Source organism: Oncorhynchus mykiss, chromosome 16 (assembly GCF_013265735.2).
Source record: "Oncorhynchus mykiss isolate Arlee chromosome 16, USDA_OmykA_1.1, whole genome shotgun sequence".
NCBI classification, from domain to species: Eukaryota; Metazoa; Chordata; class Actinopteri; order Salmoniformes; family Salmonidae; genus Oncorhynchus; species Oncorhynchus mykiss.
Window position 1 is genome coordinate 65,683,940 of NC_048580.1, and position 22,966 is coordinate 65,706,905.

General features: G+C 43.5%; 1 protein-coding gene across 1 annotated transcript in view; it reads right to left on the reverse strand.

Moving 5' to 3' along the window:
- The window catches only part of cttnbp2nlb (CTTNBP2 N-terminal like b), a 44,499-nt gene extending 23,660 nt beyond the window's left edge, over positions 1 to 20,839 (reverse strand). The window contains exons 1-2 of the mRNA XM_036947562.1: positions 20,702 to 20,839; positions 16,153 to 16,260 (exon numbers count right to left, since the gene is read on the reverse strand). Coding sequence (XP_036803457.1) covers positions 16,153 to 16,260; positions 20,702 to 20,707 — 114 coding nt within the window. The 5' untranslated portion in view covers positions 20,708 to 20,839. The remainder of the gene's footprint in view (positions 1 to 16,152; positions 16,261 to 20,701) is intronic.
- Positions 20,840 to 22,966: the final 2,127 nt, after the last annotated feature.

A 22,966-nucleotide genomic window follows, 5' to 3' on the forward strand; every position in this document is an offset into this window, starting at 1 on the left:
GTGCAGCTATTCCCTCCGCAAGGCTATCAAACAAGCTAAGCGCCAGTACAGAGACAAAGTAGAATCTCAATTCAACGGCTCAGACACAAGAGGCATGTGGCAGGGTCTACAGTCAATCACGGACTACAGGAAGAAACCCAGCCCAGTCACGGACCAGGATGTCTTGCTCCCAGGCAGACTAAATAACTTTTTTGCCCGCTTTGAGGACAATACAGTGCCACTGACACGGCCTGCAACGAAAACATGCGGTCTCTCCTTCACTGCAGCCGAGGTGAGTAAGACATTTAAACGTGTTAACCCTCGCAAGGCTGCAGGCCCAGATGGCATCCCCAGCCGCGCCCTCAGAACATGCGCAGACCAGCTGGCCGGTGTGTTTACGGACATATTCAATCAATCCCTATACCAGTCTGCTGTTCCCACATGCTTCAAGAGGGCCACCATTGTTCCTGTTCCCAAGAAAGCTAAGGTAACTGAGCTAAATGACTACCGCCCCGTAGCACTCACATCCGTCATCATGAAGTGCTTTGAGAGACTAGTCAAGGACCATATCACCTCCACCCTACCTGACACCCTAGACCCACTCCAATTTGCTTACCGCCCAAATAGGTCCACAGACGATGCAATCTCAACCACACTGCACACTGCCCTAACCCATCTGGACAAGAGGAATACCTATGTGAGAATGCTGTTCATCGACTACAGCTCGGCATTCAACACCATAGTACCCTCCAAGCTCGTCATCAAGCTCGAGACCCTGGGTCTCGACCCCGCCCTGTGCAACTGGGTACTGGACTTCCTGACGGGCCGCCCCCAGGTGGTGAGGGTAGGCAACAACATCTCCTCCCCGCTGATCCTCAACACTGGGGCCCCACAAGGTTGCGTTCTGAGCCCTCTCCTGTACTCCCTGTTCACCCACGACTGCGTGGCCACGCACGCCTCCAACTCAATCATCAAGTTTGCGGACGACACAACAGTGGTAGGCTTGATTACCAACAACGATGAGACGGCCTACAGGGAGGAGGTGAGGGCCCTCGGAGTGTGGTGTCAGGAAAACAACCTCACACTCAACGTCAACAAAACTAAGGAGATGATTGTGGACTTCAGGAAACAGCAGAGGGAACACCCCCCTATCCACATCGATGGAACAGTAGTGGAGAGGGTAGCAAGTTTTAAGTTCCTCGGCATACACATCACAGACAAACTGAATTGGTCCACTCACACAGACAGCATCGTGAAGAAGGCGCAGCAGCGCCTCTTCAACCTCAGGAGGCTGAAGAAATTCGGCTTGTCACCAAAAGCACTCACAAACTTCTACAGATGCACAATCGAGAGCATCCTGGCGGGCTGTATCACCGCCTGGTATGGCAACTGCACCGCCCTCAACCGTAAGGCTCTCCAGAGGGTAGTGAGGTCTGCACAACGCATCACCGGGGGCAAACTACCTGCCCTCCAGGACACCTACACCACCCGATGTCACAGGAAGGCCATAAAGATCATCAAGGACATCAACCACCCGAGCCACTGCCTGTTTACCCCGCTATCATCCAGAAGGCGAGGTCAGTACAGGTGCATCAAAGCTGGGACCGAGAGACTGAAAAACAGCTTCTATCTCAAGGCCATCAGACTGTTAAACAGCCACCACTAACACTGAGTGGCTGCTGCCAACACACTGACACTGACTCAACTCCAGCCACTTTAATAATGGGAATTGATGGGAAATGATGTAAATATATCACTAGCCACTTTAAACAATGCTACCTTATATAAATGTTACTTACCCTACATTATTCATCTCATATGCATACGTATATACTGTACTCTATATCATCGACGGTATCCTTATGTAATACATGTATCACTAGCCACTTTATACTATACTATGCCACTTTGTTTACATACTCATCTCATTTGTACATACTGTACCCGATACCATCTACTGTATCTTGCCTATGCTGCTCTGTACCATCACTCATTCATATATCCTTATGTACATATTCTTTATCCCCTTACACTGTGTACAAGACAGTAGTTTTGGAATTGTTAGTTAGATTACTTGTTATTACTGCATTGTCGGAACTAGAAGCACAAGCATTTCGCTACACTCGCATTAACATCTGCTAACCATGTGTATGTGACAAATAAAATTTGATTTGATTTGAGAAGAGAAACATCCCCCTCACCAGTTACTATACAGAAGAGAAACATTCCCCTCACCAGTTACTATACAGAAGAGAAACATCCCCCTCACCAGTTACTATACAGAAGAGAAACATCCCCCTCACCAGGTACTCTGTAGGAGAAGAGAAACATCCCCCTCACCAGGTACTCTGCAGGGGAGAAACATCCCCCTCACCAGTTACTATACAGAAGAGAAACATCCACCTCACCAGTTACTATACAGAAGAGAAACATCCCCCTCACCAGGTACTCTGTAGGAGAAGAGAAACATCCCCCTCAAGTCAGGTCATTAACACAGTCCTCTTCCCAACCTGTGACTGTTGCTAGGGAAACATCTGCAAAACACCATCAACTCCCAACACAGTCTATCTACATGTCTATGTGGACACACTAATGCATGATGAATGTACTGGCCAGGATAGTATGGAATGTAAACTAATGAGAACTATTCTTCTGATTGAGCTGCAGGAGTACTCAGGTTCCATGTGGGCTACAGGGAAATGCAACCTGATCTCTAAAACACATTCAGCTTCCTCAGTGTGGAAAAGCTTCAGTTTCAGAACACAGTGGGGTTGGTGGTGTGTGTGTGTGTGTGTTTGGAAGTCACCTACACCATTCAGGGGACTTCCTCCTGAGATTTTGGGTTCAAGTGAAAACCGAGGAATCATTAAGAACACTACACCAACACAAAGTACTGTCACAGCCAATGACAACACAGCAGCGGAATGTGACACAACAGCTAGACGTCCTTACACACCTACAGCATGGGCCGTGACAGGGGCTTTACAAACATGTGTCTTGCATTCAGAGCAGTGAGTGTACGTGTCTGTGTGTGCTTGTTTGTGTGCTTGACTTTTTTTTTGTGTGTGTGTGTGTGTGTGTGTGACTGTGAAATTACGTGTGATAGAATTGTCCTCCACTGCTCACTCCCCCACACACATAGAGATAAGAGAATAGACAATAAACAAAGCTTTAGTTTATGAGGTTTACACTGCAGCCAGACACTAATGTTTAACTATCACCATGTCTCCATCTCTAATACACTAATGTTTAACTATCACCATGTCTAATACACTAATGTTTAACTAACACCATGTCTAATACACTAATGTTTAACTAACACCATCTCTAATACACTAATGTTTAACTATCACCATGTCTAATACACTAATGTTTAACTAACACCATCTCTACTACACTAATGTTTAACTAACACCATCTCTAATACACTAATGTTTAACTATCACCATGTCTAATACACTAATGTTTAACTAACACCATGTCTAATACACTAATGTTTAACTAGCACTATGTCTCCAGCACAGAGAGAGAGGAATGTGTAGACGGAAACTGTTCCCGTTTCACATGTTATGTTTACAACACCGCCCAACAGGCCATAGTTAACTGTTAACCCCACCTAAAACTCAGAACACTGGCACATGCCTGCAGGGCTTAAAGCTGGACAGAATGGAGCCAGCCAGCCAGCCAGCCAACCAGCCAGCCAACCAGCCAACCAGCCAGCCAGCCAGCCAGCCAGCCAGCCAACCAGCCAGCCAGCCAGCCAGCCAACCAGCCAACCAATGCACCCACCCACCCGCCGCACACCCAAAATCCCGCCCGCGCACGCACGCACGCACACACACACACACAGCCAATCCCTCTAAGGTCTGATAAGGTAGTGATTGTTCTAATCTAATTCAGGCTGTTGTTTTGGCTCTGTGTGTCGTTTGTCCACCTCCTCAATCACTGGTTTATCTTAACAGTGTAAATATCCACCCACCCTGTCACCACCCATAAGATATCACAGTACAATATTTATCTACACACCAAACACAATACCTACAGGCCTATTCAATACAATATCATATTATATACACAATCTCTGGTCATGCAGGCAGTCTTCACTGTGCAGACCTGTTTCTGCTTGGCCAGTGTCACAACAGACAGGGCGAGAAACACATTAACCATTACACACACACATGCACAAACACACAAATACTTTCTCACAATGCTACCACACCTGAATGCATGGCTTTGTGGTTTTGTTATATATATATATATATATATGTGTGTGTGTGTAAGTTTGTGCACATTTGTGCATATGTGTGTGACTGTGCACTCCTACATTGGCATTACAATAACATCAGGGACTTTGATGTCGTCTTAACAGATTCAGGTCAAGGAGCTTTTACCCATCAGCCTTCAGGGAGTTGAATCAGTAGCTGGTGGATTCAACAAAGCAGCTCTCTTGGCTCTACTGTTCTCTATTGTAACTAATGATCTACCTCTAGCATTAATAAAGCCTGTGTGTCTATGTACACTGATGATTCAACATTATACACGTCAGCTAGCATAGCTAGTGAAATCACTGCCACCCTAAACGAAGAGTTGCAGTCCGTTTTGGAACGGGTGGCTAGTAATAAACTAGAGTAGAGATTGATTGCATTAATTCTTACTTTAAAAAAATATATTATTGTGTTAGAAATTCCACATTGTCGGAATAATAAACTTACATATAGCTCTGACAGACATACTTACCACACCAGACATGCCACCAGGGGTCTCTTCACAGTACCTAAATCCAAAACTAATTCAAGGCAAAGCACAGAATTACAGTGCCTTCGTAAACTTTTCAGACCCCTTGACTTTTTCTACATTTTGTTATGATACAGCCTTATTCTAAAATGGATTAAAATTTAAAATAAATCCTCAGCAATCTACACACAATACCCCACCATGTGAAAACAGGCTTTTAGACATTTTTGCACATGTATTAAAAATAAAAAACAGAAATACCTTATTTACATAAGTATTCAGACCCTTAGCATTGAGACTTGAATTTGAGCTCAGGTGCATCCTGTTCCCATTAATCATCCTTAAGATGTTTATATAACTTGATTGGAGTCCACCTGTGGTAAATTGAATTGATTGGACATGATTTGGAAAGGCACACAGTCTATATAAGATCCCACAGTTGACAGTACAAGTCAGAGCAAAAACCAAGCCATGAGGTCAAAAAGGAATTGGCCCTAGAGCTCTGAGACAGAATTGTGTCGAGGCACAGATCTATGGAAGGGTACCAAAACATGTCAGCAGCATTGAAGGTCCCCAATAACACAGTGGCCTCCATTCTTAAATGGAAGAAGTTAGGAACCACCAAGACTCTTCCTAGAGCTGGCCACCCGCCCAAATTGAGCAATCGGGGGAGAAGGGCCTTGGTCAGAGAGGTGACCAAGAACCCGATGGTCACTCTGACAGAGCTCTAGAGTTCCTCTGTGGAGATGGGAGAATCTTCCAGAAGGACAACCATCTCTGCAGCACTCCACCAATCAGGCCTTTATGATAGAGTGGCCAGACGGAAGCCACTCCTCAGTAAAAGGCACATGACAGCCTGCTTGGAGTTTGCCAAAAGACACCTAAAGTCTCTTAGACCATGAAAAACAAGATTCTCTGGTCTAATGAAACCAAGATTGAACTCTTTAGCCTGAATGCCAAGTCTCATTTCTGGAGGAAACCTGGCACCATCCCTATGGTGAAGCATGGTGGGGGCAGCATCATGCTGTGGGGCTTTTTTTCAGCGGCTTGGACTGGGAGACTAGTCGGGATTGAGGCAAAGATGAACAGAGCAAAGTACAGAGAGATCCTTGATGAAAACCTGCTCCAGAGCGCTCAGGACCTCAGACTGGGGCAAAGGTTCATCTTCCAACAGGACAACGACCCTAAGCACACAGCCAAGAAAACACAGGAGTGGCTTCGGGACAAGTCTCTGAATGTCCTTGAGTGGCCCACCTAGAGCCCAGACTTGAAACGGATCAAACGCTCCCCATCCAACCTGACAGAGCTTGAGAGGATCTGCAGAGAGGAATTGGAGAAACTCCACAAATACAGGTGTACCAAGCTTGTAGCATCATAACCAAGAAGACTCAAGGCTGTAATCTTTGCCAAAGGTGCTTCAACAAAGTACTGAGTAAAGGGTCTGAATACTGATGTAAATGTGCAAAAACCTGTTTTCACTTTGTCATTATGGGGTATTGTGAGTAGATTGATAAAGAAAAATAAAAATGTAATTTAATCAATTTTAGAATAAGGCTGTAACGTAACAACATTTGGAAAAAGTCAAGGGGTCTGAATACTTTCTGAATGCTTTCCATTTAAAATTACTCAAGCAAACAGCCAAATTATCTTTCAAAAATCAGTGAAACAACACCTTCCAATACAATGCCTCTCCCCTACCTGACCTAGCTAACTTAGTTAAGGCATATGTATATGTAGTAATAAGTATTCGGCCCCCTTGACTTTGCGACCTTTTGCCACATTTCAGGCTTCAAACATAAAGATATAAAACTGTATTTTTTTGTGAAGAATCAACAACATGTGGGACACAATCATGAAGTGGAACGACATTTATTGGATATTTCAAACTTTTTTAACAAATCAAAAACTGAAAAATTGGGCGTGCAAAATTATTCAGCCCCCTTAAGTTAATACTTTGTAGCGCCACCTTTTGCTGCGATTACAGCTGTAAGTTGCTTGGGGTATGTCTCTATCAGTTTTGCACATCGAGAGACTGACATTTTTTCCCATTCCTCCTTGCAAAACAGCTCGAGCTCAGTGAGGTTGGAGAGCATTTGTGAACAGCAGTTTTCAGTTCTTTCCACAGATTCTCGATTGGATTCAGGTCTGGACTTTGACTTGGCCATTCTAACACCTGGATATGTTTATTTTTGAACCATTCCATTGTAGATTTAGCTTTATGTTTTGGATCATTGTCTTGTTGGAAGACAAATCTCCGTCCCAGTCTCAGGTCTTTTGCAGACTCCATCAGGTTTTCTTCCAGAATTGTCCTGTATTTGGCTCCATCCATCTTCCCATCAATTTTAACCATCTTCCCTGTCCCTGCTGAAGAAAAGCAGGCCCAAACCATGATGCTGCCACCACCATGTTTGACAGTGGGGATGGTGTGTTCAGCTGTGTTGCTTTTACGCCAAACATAACGTTTTGCATTGTTGCCAAAAAGTTCAATTTTGGTTTCATCTGACCAGAGCACCTTCTTCCACATGTTTGGTGTGTCTCCCAGGTGGCTTGTGGCAAACTTTAAACAACACTTTTTATGGATATCTTTAAGAAATGGCTTTCTTCTTGCCACTCTTCCATAAAGGCCAGATTTGTGCAATATACGACTGATTGTTGTCCTATGGACAGAGTCTCCCACCTCAGCTGTAGATCTCTGCAGTTCATCCAGAGTGATCATGGGCCTCTTGGCTGCATCTCTGATCAGTCTTCTCCTTGTATGAGCTGAAAGTTTAGAGGGACGGCCAGGTCTTGGTAGATTTGCAGTGGTCTGATACTCCTTCCATTTCAATATTATCGCTTGCACAGTGCTCCTTGGGATGTTTAAAGCTTGGGAAATCTTTTTGTATCCAAATCCGGCTTTAAACTTCTTCACAACAGTATCTCGGACCTGCCTGGTGTGTTCTTCTTGTTCTTCATGATGCTCTCTGCGCTTTTAACGGACCTCTGAGACTATCACAGTGCAGGTGCATTTATACGGAGACTTGATTACACACAGGTGGATTGTATTTATCATCATTAGTCATTTAGATCAACATTGGATCATTCAGAGATCCTCACTGAACTTCTGGAGAGAGTTTGCTGCACTGAAAGTAAAGGGGCTGAATAATTTTGCACGCCCAATTTTTCAGTTTTTGATTTGTTAAAAAGGTTTGAAATATCCAATAAATGTCGTTCCACTTCATGATTGTGTCCCACTTGTTGTTGATTCTTCACAAAAAAATACAGTTTTATATCTTTATGTTTGAAGCCTGAAATGTGGCAAAAGGTCGCAAAGTTCAAGGGGGCCGAATACTTTCGCAAGGCACTGTATATGTGTGTAAGTCTGTAATGTGTATGTTCATGTTTTCCTAATGTACGTCAATTGTAAAATATTTAGTCTGTAATGTGTTTTTCGTTATATTTCGGACCCCAGTAAGACTAGCTGTCACCTTTGGCGTCGGCTAATGAGAATCCCAATAAAATCTATATCTAAATCATGTCGTCATGGAAGATGGATAAGGCTTTGGACATCGTGGATGTTCTTTAGCAAGAATGGGCAAAGCTGGTACTGATGGCCACTACGTGCACAGAATTTCATTCCAGCCCATCACTAACACACTCGATTCAGCTGATCAACTTATCATGGTAATCAATTCAGCTGATCATCTTATCATGGTCATCAATTCAGCTAATCATCTTATCATGGTCATCAATTCAGCTGATCATCTTATCATGGTCATCAATTCAGCTGATCATCTTATCATGGTCATCAATTCAGCTGGACATGGTCATCAATTCAGCTGATCAACTTATCATGGTCATCAATTCAGCTGATCAGCTTATCATGGTCATCAATTCAGCTGATCAACTTATCATGGTCATCAATTCAACTGATCAGCTTATCATGGTCATTAATTCAGCTGATCAACTTATCATGGTCATCAATTCAGCTGATCAATTTATCATGGTCATCAATTCAGCTGATCAACTTATCATGGTCATCAATTCAGCTGATCAACTTATCATGGTCATCAATTCAGCTGGACATGGTCATCAATTCAGCTGATCAACTTATCATGGTCATCAATTCAGCTGATCAGCTTATCATGGTCATCAATTCAGCTGATCAACTTATCATGGTCATCAATTCAACTGATCAGCTTATCATGGTCATTAATTCAGCTGATCAACTTATCATGGTCATCAATTCAGCTGATCAATTTATCATGGTCATCAATTCAGCTGATCAACTTATCATGGTCATCAATTCAGCTGATCAACTTATCATGGTCATCAATTCAGCTGGACATGGTCATCAATTCAGCTGATCAACTTATCATGGTCATCAATTCAACTGATCAGCTTATCATGGTCATCAATTCAGCTGATTAACTTATCATTGTCATCAATTCAACTGATCAGCTTATCATGGTCATCAATTCAGCTGATCAACTTATCGTGGTCATCAATTCAGCTGATCAATTTATCATGGTCATCAATTCAGCTGATCAACTTATCATGGTCATCAATTCAGCTGATCAACTTATCATGGTCATCAATTCAGCTGATCAACTTATCATGGTCATCAATTCAGCTGATCAACTTATCATGGTCATCATGATTAGATGAGTGATTAGGTCAATGCTATGTTAATGCCTGGTTGAAGCAGATTTCCCACCTGCTGTCTGTTTGTAGACACTCTCTCTCTATTAGGTCATAGTTTTGATGTTGTGTTATGAACTTCCTAATAAAACTGTCCATTTTAGAAAAGAAACATACAGCATGTACTCTTATCAGAACATTACAGACTGGTTTAGTTCTCATTGTTTACGAGGCCTGTGCAGAATGTCAGAGGGTAAAAATAGATGCTGTGTTTTAGGACTACAGGAAATGACATCAGCTGAGAAACAAAAGTGAACTTGGTGGGTGTGGAGGGTATGGTGGTTTGGAAACCACAACATTTAGAACAATACACAACCCGGTTTAATGGCCATAGCAGTGGTCCAGAACGACAAACAGTGGATCCTTCATCCTTCCAGTATGTGGCCTGCATGACTAAGCCCGCACTAACTACTACACAGTCACCACACAGGGAGAGCAAGACACTGTGTCTCCCCCCACTGCAGCTGGATTCTAATCACTCTAGACCAGGGGTGTCAAACTTATTCCACGGAGGGCCTATTGTCGGCTGTTTTTTACATTTTTTATTAAGACCTAGACAACCAAATGAGGGGAGTTCCTTACTAATCATCAATCAAGTACAGGGGAGGAGCACAAACACGCAGACACTCTGCCTTCAGTGGAATGAGTTTAACACGTGTTCTCTAATAAGTCCCCCCCCCCCCTCTCTCTAGCTCTCTCTCTCTCAATTCAATTTCAATTCAAGGACTTTATTGGCATGGGAAACATGTGTTAACATTGTCAAAGCAAGTGAGATAGTCTCTCTCTCTGTCTCTCTCTCTCTCTCTCCCCCCCTCTCGCTCTCTCTCTCTCTCCCCCCCCCCCCCTCTCTCTCTCTCTCTCTCTATCTCTCTCTCTCCCCCCCTCTCCCCCCCTCTCTCTCCCCCCCTCTCTCTCTCTCTCTCTCCCCCCCTCTCTCTCTCTCTCTCTCTCTATCTCTCTCTCTCCCCCCCTCTCTCTCTCTCTCTCTCTCTCTCCCCCCCTCTCGCTCGCTCTCTCTCTCCCCCCTCCCCCCCCCCTCTCTCTCTCTCTCTCTAGCTCTCTCTCTCTCTCCCTCTCTCCCCCCCTCCCCCCTCCTCTCTCTCTATCTCTCTCTCTCTCCCCCCCTCTCTCTCTCTCTCCCCCCCTCTCTCTCTCTCTCTATCTCTCCCCCCCCCCTCTCTCTCTCTCTCCCCCCTCCCCATCTCCCCCCCCCCCCCTCTCTCTCTCTCCCCATCTCTCAATTCAGTTCAATTCAAAGGTCTTTATTGGCATGGGAAACATATGTTTACATAAACAATGCAGTAAATAAGGTTCACGAGACATGGTCTTTCCAGGAACATCATTCCGTTTCACTTTTTGTTCTGATCATAATCACTGTCAAGGGCGTAGGAGCCGGGACGTTTAAGTAAAAAGTGTATGACTGTAAACATAAACATATTGTGCTTTTCTTTTCCATTCATTTAACATGCAACATGTAGAAGGATTTATATTCAGATGCAAAGTGGAAAGCAGCATCGTTCTTGTTTGTAACAATCTGTTGACTGCATTTTACCTAACAGAACAGTATGCAGACTTAAAGTGAATGGATCTGCGCTGTTTGAGTGACAGGGTGGGGATGAGGGAAGCATTCGCAAGAGGAGAAAAACACTGAGTGTAACTATAAAAGTGGATGTTATATGCGGCTGAGTGGCATTTCAAAATATTGCGATATGGATCTCTTGCGATATGGATATTAGACATGTAAATGTTGCAATTTGTATCATTATTTGATTAATCTTGCAGCCCTATTTATCTGTGCAAGGTTCTATCTAACTAGCTAACGCTAGGTAGTTCTGGTTGTGTGAATGTTTTGAAGCCAATAATATTTGCTAGCTACAGAATTACTTGCACAATCACTGTCTTAGTCTTCATCGTAGGGTCAGCAAGTTAACAACGGATGTGCAACCAGTCAACAATAGATAAAAAGAGGGCATTTTTTTTCAAAGGAGCGTAATGTACTGTAAGATAGGTTTTTGGCAACTGCCCACACACCAGCCCTGGCAAATTTCAGTGCTTTCAACTTAGATGACTCATGAAGGTGTGTTCCATGTGTTAAGACGTTGTTTGGTGCTATCATGATCATGGCAGGATAGTGACAGACATGAACAAACAGAGGGGCAGTGAGGAAGAGAGAGAGAGAGGCCACAAACCAACGGGTAAGATAGTGAGAAGTGCCTCTCCAAGCCCATAGAGTTCAAAGTCTGATGATCTGTCATAGTTTGAATCAATCTGAATGATCATATATGATCTCTGATGAAATGATAGCAACTTAAGCCTAGAGAGTGTGTTGCAAGTGTTAACTTCTAGCAGGAGAGAGCCATGATGATATTTTATTTTTGATAATTGTGTAGAGAGGAGATTGATTACTTTCAGATTTACCTTTCATGCCTACCTTTATAAAAAGGATTAAAACAGTTTTGAACTGTGTATGTTGCCGGTTATTATTACATAACAATTACTAAAGTTGAAAATATGTACAGCAGCAGTAGTAACAACATTGGTGAAGTAAGAAAAATACTATTAAAGTCATCATATAGAGAAAGAGTACAAAATGGTTGTTAAATTGAATATGTCCACATATTATTATATTCACATATAACAGTCACACTGGTTTCAGTACAGTATAAATGACCATGGCTCTAAGACTGATTAGACTGTATCAGAGCAAGTGCACTTCTGTAAGGACTTCCTTAGTCTTGTAAATTTGCCCATATGTAAGTTAAGAGTTGTCTGTATCCTTTTCTCAAGCATTTAAAACCTGTTATTTTTTATTTACAAAAATAAATCTGGGGGCATGCTCCTGGACACCCCACCCCCCCCTTGAAGCAAAATGTGTCCCCGCCCCCCAATGTCAGAGTCGCTCCTACGCCCCTGGTCACTGTCTCCACCTCTCTGTTAGTTCAGTCTGTTAGAAAGGCAGTACATTCACTTAGGAGACACACCTTGACATAGACAATAGACAGGTGGAGATAACATACAGGTGCAGGAATGTAGTTGTACCTGATACGTTATATTCATAGGAAGGTCCCCTCTAGTGGTATTCACTCATACCAAATACCATTGGCTATTTCACAATCACCTGAAGATGTATTGGATTCATTTTGGAATTAAATTAAAACAATATCACGTCACATCAAAGTCGTCTGTGTCATGAGGTTCCCTTGTCTTTGACCCCCCTATCTGTGTTTGTTAGAGTAGGAGTACGTTAAGCTGATTTATCTGGGCCATGAAAGTGTTAACAATAATACAGAGAGTGAATCGGGTTGTCCCCAGCAACGCACTGGCATCCCAAGAGCTCTTGAAAGAGAAAACATTCAACGGGGGTGAAGAACTAAGAGAAGGAGAGAAAGAGAGAGAGAAAGAAGGAGATAGGAGACCTGGCTCTCAAGAGAAGACAGGCTATGTTCCCACTGTCCACAAAATGAGGTGGAAACTGAGCTGCACTTCCTAACCTCCTGCCAAATGTATGACCATATTAGAGACACATATTTCCCTCAGATTACACAGACCCACAAAGAATTAGAAAACAAACCCAATTTTGATAAACTCCCATATCTACTGGGTGAAATACCACAGTGTGCCATCACAGCAGGGAGATTTGTGACCTGTTGCCACGAGAAAAGGTCAACCAGTGAAGAACAAACACCATTGTAAATACAACCCATATTTATGTTGATTTATTTTCCCTTTTTTACTTTAAGTATTTGCACAACATTACTACAACCCTGTATATAGACATAATGTGACATTTGAAGTGTCTCTATTCCCTTGGAACAATTGTTAGTGTAATGTTTAGCCCCAGCCAAGTCAGACCACAGCCGGAGAGATATAGCCCCAGTCAAGTCAGACCACAGCCAGAGAGATATAGCCCCAGCCAAGTCAGACCACAGCCGGAGAGATATAGCCCCAGTCAAGTCAGACCACAGCCAGAGAGATATAGCCCCAGCCAAGTCAGACCACAGCCGGAGAGATATAGCCCCAGCCAAGTCAGACCACAGCCAGAGAGATATAGCCCCAGCCAAGTCAGACCACAGCCAGAGAGATATAGCCCCAGCCAAGTCAGACCACAGCCGGAGAGCAGGCCTAGGCATTCCACTCATGCCCAGACATGGAGCTGGACACTCGGCAGAGAAGACTGGCATCTCCCTCTGGTATCTCAGCCTCCCAGACACAGAGCAGCCATACACAGAGCAGACAGGCCTAACATGGTCAAGTCAATGGAAGGACCTATAGTAGCAACAATGGCAAGGGGACACAAGTGATTGGGCTTACAACACTGGATGTCCACTTACTGTAAACACACAGAGCTCACACCGCCACAGGGGACCTCTAAATGGAAGTGTGTGTGTGTGTGTGTGTGTGTGTGTGTGTGTGTGTGTGTGTGTGTGTGTGTGTGTGTGTGTGTGTATGCGCCACACACGCATGTGTGTGTTTATGTGTGTCTGGGTGGAAGGGGGTCTTTTGAGGGCAAGAGATCAGAGATCTGAAGAGACTCCCCATGAGTATATCTGTATGACCAGGCCAAGACATGAAGAGAAGAGAGGGAGAGACAGCGACTGAGACAGAGAAAGAGGGTGTTTGAAAGTGTTTTGGGATTAGGACTAACTCTGCACGGTCAGATCTGGACGACTGCCACTTCAGATCCATCTCAGTCTGGCATCGTCAGTCTCTCTCTCTTTCTCTCTTTCTCTCTCTCTGTCTCTCTCTCTCTTTCTCTCTGTCTCTCTCTCTCTTTTTCTCTCTCTCTTTTTCTCTCTCTCTGTCTCTCTCTCTCTCTCTCTCTGTCTCTCTCCCTCTGTCTCTCTCTCTCTTTCTCTCTCTCTCTTTCTCTCTCTCTCTGTCTCTCTCTCTCTGTCTCACTCTCTCTGTCTCTCTCCCTCTGTCTCTCTCTCTCTTTCTCTCTCTCTCTCTCTCTCTCTCTGTCTCTCTCTCTCTGTCTCACTCTCTCTTTCTCTCTCTCTCTCTCTCTCTGTCTCTCTCTCTCTTTCTCTCTCTCTCTCTCTCTCTCTCTCGCTCTCTCTGTCTCTCTCTGTCTCACTCTCTCTTTCTCTCTCTCTCTGTCTCTCTCTCTCTTTCTCTCTCTCTCTCTCTCTCTCTCTCTCTCTCTCTCTTTCTCTCTCTCTCTGTCTCACTCTCTCTGTCTCTCTCCCTCTGTCTCTCTCTCTCTTTCTCTCTCTCTCTCTCTCTCTCTCTCTCTCTCCCTCTGTCTCTCTCTCTCTGTCTCACTCTCTCTCTCTCTCTCTCTCTCCCTCTCTCTCTCTCATAGGGCGTGGCCCTGTGCCTGAACACAGCTTTCTCAGAACAATCAGGATTAAATAATACTTTTTAAAAAACAGGCAAAGAGTTACATATAACACAAGCGTATTATTAATTCAGCCCAGGGTCTCAGCTACACCCTACACAGTACTATTATGGTGTAAAGTCCATCCTAGTGCTCTAGTGAGTTACTAGTAGAGGAAGTAGTGACTAACACTGCACCTGGAGCTAACACCACTCCCTCTCTTCAATATCTCCTATCTGAGTCCTCTGTATCTCAATTGGTACAGCATGGCACTCGTGGGTTCCATTCCCGGGACCACCGTATGTAATATGTATGCACGCGTGACTGTAAGTCGCTTTGGATAAAAGCATCTGCTAAATGGCATGTTATGTGAGTTTAAGTGTGTGTGTGCGATGTGGCCAGCGGCAGGGTTCTGGATGGGTGAGGGACTTCAGCTCGGCCTGATGACTAACAGCCATGCATGGATTTGTGAACATATTGACACAGTCACAGGTGTGGAAACAATAGAGGTTTACTGAGCTATTGGATTCTACATGGGGTAGAGTCAATAGCCAAGAAGAGCCTTTTTCTCATCAGGAAATAAAGTGGGAATAAAATATGCCGACACCACAGACAAACAGAGTGAATCGGCGACTGCAGACGGGTTTTGGGAGCCGAGCCACAATGGCATCTCTCCGTGGGAATAACATGCTCTGCCATTGTCTTTACAATTACAGGTCTGTTTCCTCACTTTCCTGTTGTTTCCCGAAGAGCTGGGATAACAATCACATTTCTACTCCTTACTGGAAAGGAGTTATATAACGCATCTTCTGTACAGTTTACAAGCTAGTGGTCCCGTAAAGTCTAGTGTATTATGAGAAACAGAAGAGGACTCAGACATGGACACCCTGGGCATTGGAAGAACATGAGAGCAAGGTTTAGAGCATTGGGGTGTCAGTGTGTACTATTTTATATTGTGTATATTCACTCTAACGGTTTGTGTAGGATGTTAGTGTGCGATGTCATTTTGAGGGTGTGTCGGGTAGGGTGTTAGTGTGTAGTGTGTACTCACCCTGAAGGTGTGACCGTGTCCTTTGAGTGTGTATTATGTAGGGTGTGAGTGTTTAGGATGTTAGTTTGTAGTGTGTTAGTGTGTAGGGTGTCAGTGTGTAGGGTGTCAGTGTGTAGGGTGTCAGTGTGTAGTGTGTTAGTGTGTAGGGTGTAGTGTGTAGGGTGTCAGTGTGTAGTGTGTAGGGTGTCAGTGTGTAGGGTGTCAGTGTGTAGGGTGTCAGTATGTAGGGTGTCAGTGTGTAGTGTGTCAGTGTATAGTGTGTCAGTGTGTAGGGTGTCAGTGTGTAGGGTGTCAGTGTGTAGGGTGTCAGTGTGTAGGGTGTCAGTGTGTAGGGTATCAGTGTGTAGGGTGTCAGTGTGTAGGGTGTCAGTGTGTAGGGTGTACTCACTCTGAGGGTGTGTATAACTGTGTCTTGTGCCTCCAGTTCTCCCTCCAGGATGCTGAGGAGCTTCAGGAGCTCCGGCCTGCTCAGAGTCTCCATATTCATCATCACCCCCTAAACACACACACACACACGCACACGCACGCACACGCACACGCACACACACACACACACAGACACAGACACAGACACAGACACACACACACACACACACACAGACAGACAGACAGAGAGAAGAGGGGGATGGATGGATTATTGTCAGAGTTTAGAGATTGGAGAAAGGCAGGATTACTAACATCTGTCTATAAAGACATAACATGTCACTACACTATCACAGCAATAAAAACCACTCTAGTTCGGTAAGAATGGCATTTTTAGCTTTTTAAATTCATAGCTCCCGTTCTGAAAGGGGGATAGTGTTAGAGACGCACACAAACATGCACACACACACACATGCGCGTGCGCACACACACACACATTCCTGTAGGGTGACAGCGAAGGCAGAGGTCCCTCTGTGGGCTGGCAGGGTAGTGCCAGGATATAAACAGGAAGTCATTAGCATATCTGCATGTTAAGTCACTGAGTCTGACTGAGAGAGATGCTATTTGGCCCTAAACAGAGACTGCACAGTGGCAGAATACCTGACCAGTGTGAATGACCCAAACTTAAGGAAAGCTTTGACTATGTACAGACTCAGTGAGCATAACCTTGCCATTGAGAACGGCCGCCATAGGCAGACCTGGCTCTCAAGAGAAGACAGGCTATGTGCTCACTGCCCACAAAGTGAGGTTGAAACTGAGCAGCTATTCCTAACCTCCTGCCCAATGTATGACCATATTAGAGACACATATTTCCCTCAGATTACACAGACCAACAAAGAATTTGATAAACTCCCATATCTACTGCGTGAAATACCACAGTGTGCCATCACAGCAGGGAGATTTGTGACCTGTTGCCACAAGAAAAGGTCAACCAGTAAAGAACAAACACCATTGTAAATACAACCCATATTTATGTTTATTTATTTTCCCTTTTGTACATTAACCATTTGCACATCTTTACAACACTGTATGTAGACATAATATGACATTTGTAATGTCTTTACTCTTTTGGAACTTCTGTGAGTGTAATATCTACTGTTCATTTTATTGTTTATTTCACTTTTGTATATTATCTATTTCACTTGCTATGGCAATGTTAGCACGTTTCATATGCCAATAAAGCCCCTTGAATTGAATTGAGAGAGAGAGAGAGAGAGAGAGAGAGAGAGAGAGAGAGAGAGAGAGACAGAGAGAGAGAGAGAGAGAGAGAGAGGAGGGGAGAGAGAGAGACAGAGGGAGAGAAAGAGTTTGAGAGAGAGAGAGAGAGAGAGAGAGAGAGAGAAGGAGAGAGAGAGAGAGAGGAAGAGAGAGCGAGACAGTGAGAGAGAGAGAGAGAGAGAGAGAGAGGAGAGAGAGAGACTGACGATGCCAGACTGAGATGGATCTGAAGTGGCAGTCGTCCAGATCTGACCATGCAGAGTTAGTCCTAAACTTTAGTGAGTGTAATGTTTACTGTACATTTTTTATTGTTTATTTCACTTTTGTTTATTATCTATTTCACTTGCTTTGGCACAACTCAATCATGAGGCATCAAAGCCAAAGTAACTGAGTAACATTAAGAAATGCTATAGATGGAAGGAATGCAGTTTGGAAACCTACCAAAAAACAATTAGGCAACAACAAATTCAATCCCTTTTAGACAATTTCCTGGGTAAAACGTTCCACTGTAATAGTGAAGGTGTAAACTTGGCAGTAGAAAATCTTAACAGTATATTTGTCCTCTCAGCTTCCCTATCAAATTTAAAAATCTCAAATAGAAAACCGAAGAAAATTAACAACAATGACAAATGGTTTGATGAAGAATGCAAAAATCTAAGAAAGAAATTGAGAAACCTGCCCATTCAAAAACATAGAGACCTGGAAAACCTGAGTCTACGCCTTCACTATGGTGAATCACTAAAACAATACAGAAAACTACGGAAAAAGAAGGAACAGCACGTCAGAAATCAGCTCAATGCAATTGAAGAATCCATAGACTCTAACCACTTCTGGGAAAATTGGAAAACACTAAACAAACAACAACAAGAAGAATTATCTATCCAAAATGGAGATGTATGGGTAAACCAATTCTCCAATCTTTTTGGCTCTATAACAAAAAATAAAGAGCAAAAACATATACATGATCAAATACAGATCTTAACACATGTTTCCCATGCCAATAAAGCCCTTGAATTGAATTGAGAGAGAGGTTTGGTTGTGTTCTCTTACTGTCCATTCAGACCCCGAGACCGGCTGTGTCGGTCTGTTGACATGGTCAGGAGGAGGAAGAGAAGACTACAGCTCAAAGAGATCTGACAGACAGGAGAGGCCCAGTTCTTCTGTTGGACCAGTGGGGGCCACAGTCAGCCAGGGACAACATACACACTCCCACTACCAGAATCAAAACTGACCAACAACAGTACAATCAGTGTCTCTCTCTCTCTCTCTTTCAATTCAATTTCAATTTAAGGGCTTTATTGGCATGGGAAACATTAACAAAGCAAGCGAAATAGATAATAAACAAAGGTGAAATAAGAAGTTCTCACAGAAGTTCCAAAAGAATCAAGACATTGCATATGTCATGTTATGTCTATATACTCTCTCTTTCTCTCTCCCTTTGTGGTTTCTCCTCTTCCTTTTACTCAGCATGTCCCAGGCAGGTCTCCCTCTCTGTGATGTATCACAGACCACAGTCTTGACTGCCATGGGAACTACGTGGACACAGACCACAGCCCTGGCTGCCATGGGAACTACGTGGACAAAGACCACAGACAATTCCTGTCCTTCGTCTATTGCTTTCCTCCCTCTCTCTCTCTCTCTCTCTCTCTCTCTCTCTCTGTATGTCCCTCTCTGTCTGTCTCTCTCTGTCTCTTTCTCTCTCTGTCTCTCTCTGTCTCTCTCTGTGTATCTCTCTGTGTATCTCTCTCTGTCTCTCTCTGTGTATCTCTCTCTGTATCTCTCTGTGTATCTCTCTCTCTCTCTCTCTCCCTCTCTCTCTCTGTCTGTCTCTCTCTCTGTCTCTCTCTGTGCATCTCTCTCTGTCTCTCTCTGTGCATCTCTCTCTGTCTCTCTCTCTCTCTCTCTCTCTGTCTATCGCTCTCTGTCTCTCTCTCCATATTTGTTTCTACTAACTACAGCATCCACTGTAGATTAATATCTGTCTGTGTCTGTATCATTGCCTTATCTCCTATGAGTAAACACTACCCCTCGACAAAGTCTTGTGTTTGCCTGAGTAGCCTAGCCTATATTTACATGTATTGCATCACTGTTCCAGAACATTTTCTCCTTCACACAGACCTCAATGCATTATGTGGTTGACCCCTCACTCACAACCAAATAACTGAGTGTTAATGTGTGCGGTTGGTTTACTACACCAACACTACCCCAACACGCACACACACCAATGCACCCAAACACAAACACACACTGTAGTTAACTGTTAATAACACTGTTGTGGTTGAACTGTTGGCTTATTGAGCATAAACTCTCCTTTAATGAGTAGATGAGATATCTGACTTCACTCTGATATCTCAACAGCCAGTATGTGTGTGTTTGTGTTTCGTGGCACGTTGACGACCTGGGTTCAACACCAGCAACCTATCACACCCTGTCCTCATTCTGGGCTTGCTGTGTGTTGGACTGACATGCACAAGGTTTGAGTCCTATTTAGGTAAAACATTTAAAATCCCCAAATTTGCTACAAAAGTGGATTTAAAGCACAGGTGAGTATCAGACCAGAGGAAGACAGCTCAGTGGGACACCAGCTACATCAACACATATCCTGCAGTCCTGTCTCCTGGAGCCATTGTCTCAAATGAAGCAGAATCCTCTTGTAATAGTTAACAGTGTTTATTGTAGTTGTGTGACAGCGCCATGGTCACTTCTAGCTAACTCCTTCAGAGGAAAAAGACTCACTGGTCATGCTAGTCTTAGTCACCTGAGACATGGTTGTTGTAGTGTAGGTGGACAAAAAACAAAAAGATGAGTTAATTATTGTCAGGTGGGATAACACTTGTTCCACCTGCCAGTCTCTCTGTTTAGACTAGTTATTGTGTATTGGAGAGACAAGGTGAGGTAGGTGTACCTATTTTGTATGCTATTTAAAGAGTGTCTAGGGTTCCTATTAGGCTAATGCGCATTCACAATTCTAGGCTACTAGATGATCAACAAATCAGGGTTGTACTCAGTGGTTAAATATGTAGAACATTACAGATAGAAACGCAATTCATAGAGCAGATACAATCTTATTCTACCATCTGGAAGTTCTGAATATTACAATCCTCGTTTAGATATCAACCAAGCTAGTGGTTACAAAGTTTCCCTTCCTATTATTCCAGCGGGATACTTGGCAGGACAGTCCAGTACTGTAGCGAGCCAGGCAGCTACGCTCACTTGCTCAAATCACGCACACACAATTAAAAATCATGAAAGAAGCTGCGATCATATGGTAATATTAGTGTCCTACATTCACATACCTTCATGCGTTAAGTCCTGACTTCATCAATTTTACAACAACATACAAACGTAAACGTTAAAATAAAAATGAATAGTAGAACCCGAGTATCCGAGCGCTTATCCCAGTGGCGAATAAGACAACAGTCTTTGACAAGACAGACAGCCTATCGATGGGGCGTATTTCAAAATTCTGACCAATAGTAGACTGGCTTAGCAGAGGTGGGCAGGGACAGGGGCGGGCTCGCAGCGACGGGGTAAAACTCTTTGTTTGGGTGTGTTGGTTAAAGTTGCGCCTAGACGCTGATCTAAAATCGGATTTTCGTTCTTCCTCCAATGGCTCAGCGTAGGATTTAGGCAGGTTGAACTGGTCCGAGATCTATTCATACTGGTGGTTTCTGGGCTTGTTCACACGCTCTCTGTTTTGGCTAGAATATCAAGTCAATTCAATTCAAAGGGGTATTATTTGCTTGGAAAGCAAGTGAAAAAACAAAAACCAGCAAAGCGAATTAAACGAAACAAAGACAAAAATAATCAGACATTAACATGTATCAATCTTTGCGAACGGCGACGGCATAACACCGTGGTCTCACAGCCGGCAGGCAGAATAAACAGGTCTACTCACAAAAAAATGTTCAAGATAATAACAATGTTGAAAATATTATATTATTAGTGGTTGGTGCTTCTGATACACTGGTTGAACTTTTCTTGTTGTTGTGATTACACACGGTCTCATTTCACCTAACAGATACAGGAGTTTGTTCAAATTGTATTTGTGTTTGAACCTGTACCCCCTGTATATAGCCTCATTATTGTTGTTTTATTGTTACTCTTTCATTTTAACTCAGATTTTTCTTAAAACTGCATTGTTAAGGTGCTTGTAAGTAAGCATATCACGGTAAGGTCTACGCCTATTTGATTTGGCGGATGTGACCATTTTTAAACTTTATTTTATTTTATTATTCTTGGTGGGAAATATGTGCCTTTTATAGTCATACATTTGGCAGGAGGTTAGAAAGTGCAGCTCAGTTTCCAGCTCATTTTGTGGGCAGTGGGCACATGGCCTGTCTTTTCTTGAGAGCCGGTCTGCCTATGGCACTTCTTAATAGAAAGGCTATGCTTTTTTTTGGTTGGTTGTAATTGTGTTGCTGTCCTTGGGGTCTGTTTGTGTTTGTCAACAGAGCCCCAGAACCAGCTGGCTGACCGTTTGCCTTGCTGAATCGCTTTGCATTGCGTTCTATGTGGTTCATACATTGGAATTATGCAAAGAGGCTTGACAGAAATGGAAGCAGAAGGTGAATGTTGAACTTTTGTTGCATACATATCCTGATCATGCTGCCTACCATTTTGCGCAAAACATTGTATGTGTGATCGAGGCGTAAGGAATACACCCACGCACACACACACTCACGCCATTTCGCCGGGTGGGCGGTGCTATACGTCACCATGGGCGTAGATTAAAATTTGCATAGGATTACACACTGTTTTCGAGAACGAGCCGAGCATTAGCTCATGTCCGGTCCGGATCGTGGAATCTATTCAACACACTACTAAGCCATAAAGTACAGGTTGGCTACGCTTAAATACAATAATGGATGTTACTGTTTCATCAGAGAGCCACAAAGATGGAATTGTTGAATTCACATTTGCTATTTCATGCAACCACATAATATAAATAAACATTATTGGTCAAACATGGAGAAAATCTGGCCTCTCTGAAATGAAAATGGATGGCCCTCCCTTCAGCAAAATATATTTCACCTAAACCCTCCCTGAAGGCTTGAAAAAATAATCCCCTATAGCCAAAATAATACTTAAAACATGAAGTGGATAGCAGAGAACATGCCTACCATTTACAATCATTTCTTGGACAGACCAGAGCCTTAGATATGCTGTTTTAGAAGTGGTTATTCATTACATGCCAATGCAGGAGTTCTGAAAGGGCTCTGGGCCAGAAGGTTGTGCGTTCACAGTCCATTGTGGACAAGAGTAGCGGTGGAAAGATCTCCTTTATAGTAAAAACATTGCATGAATCTTCACTACATGACCAAAAGTATGTGGACACCTACTCATCAAACATTTAATTCCAAAATCATGGGCATTAATATGTAGTTGCCCCCCCCCCCCCCCCCCCCCCCCCCCCACCTCCAATTCCACCCAAAGGTTTTCGATGGGGTTGAGGTGAGGGCTCTGTGCAGGCCAGTCAAGTTCTTCCACACTGATCTCGACAAACCATTTCTGTATGGATCTCTTTCTGCGCACGGGGGCATTGTCATGCTAAAACAGGA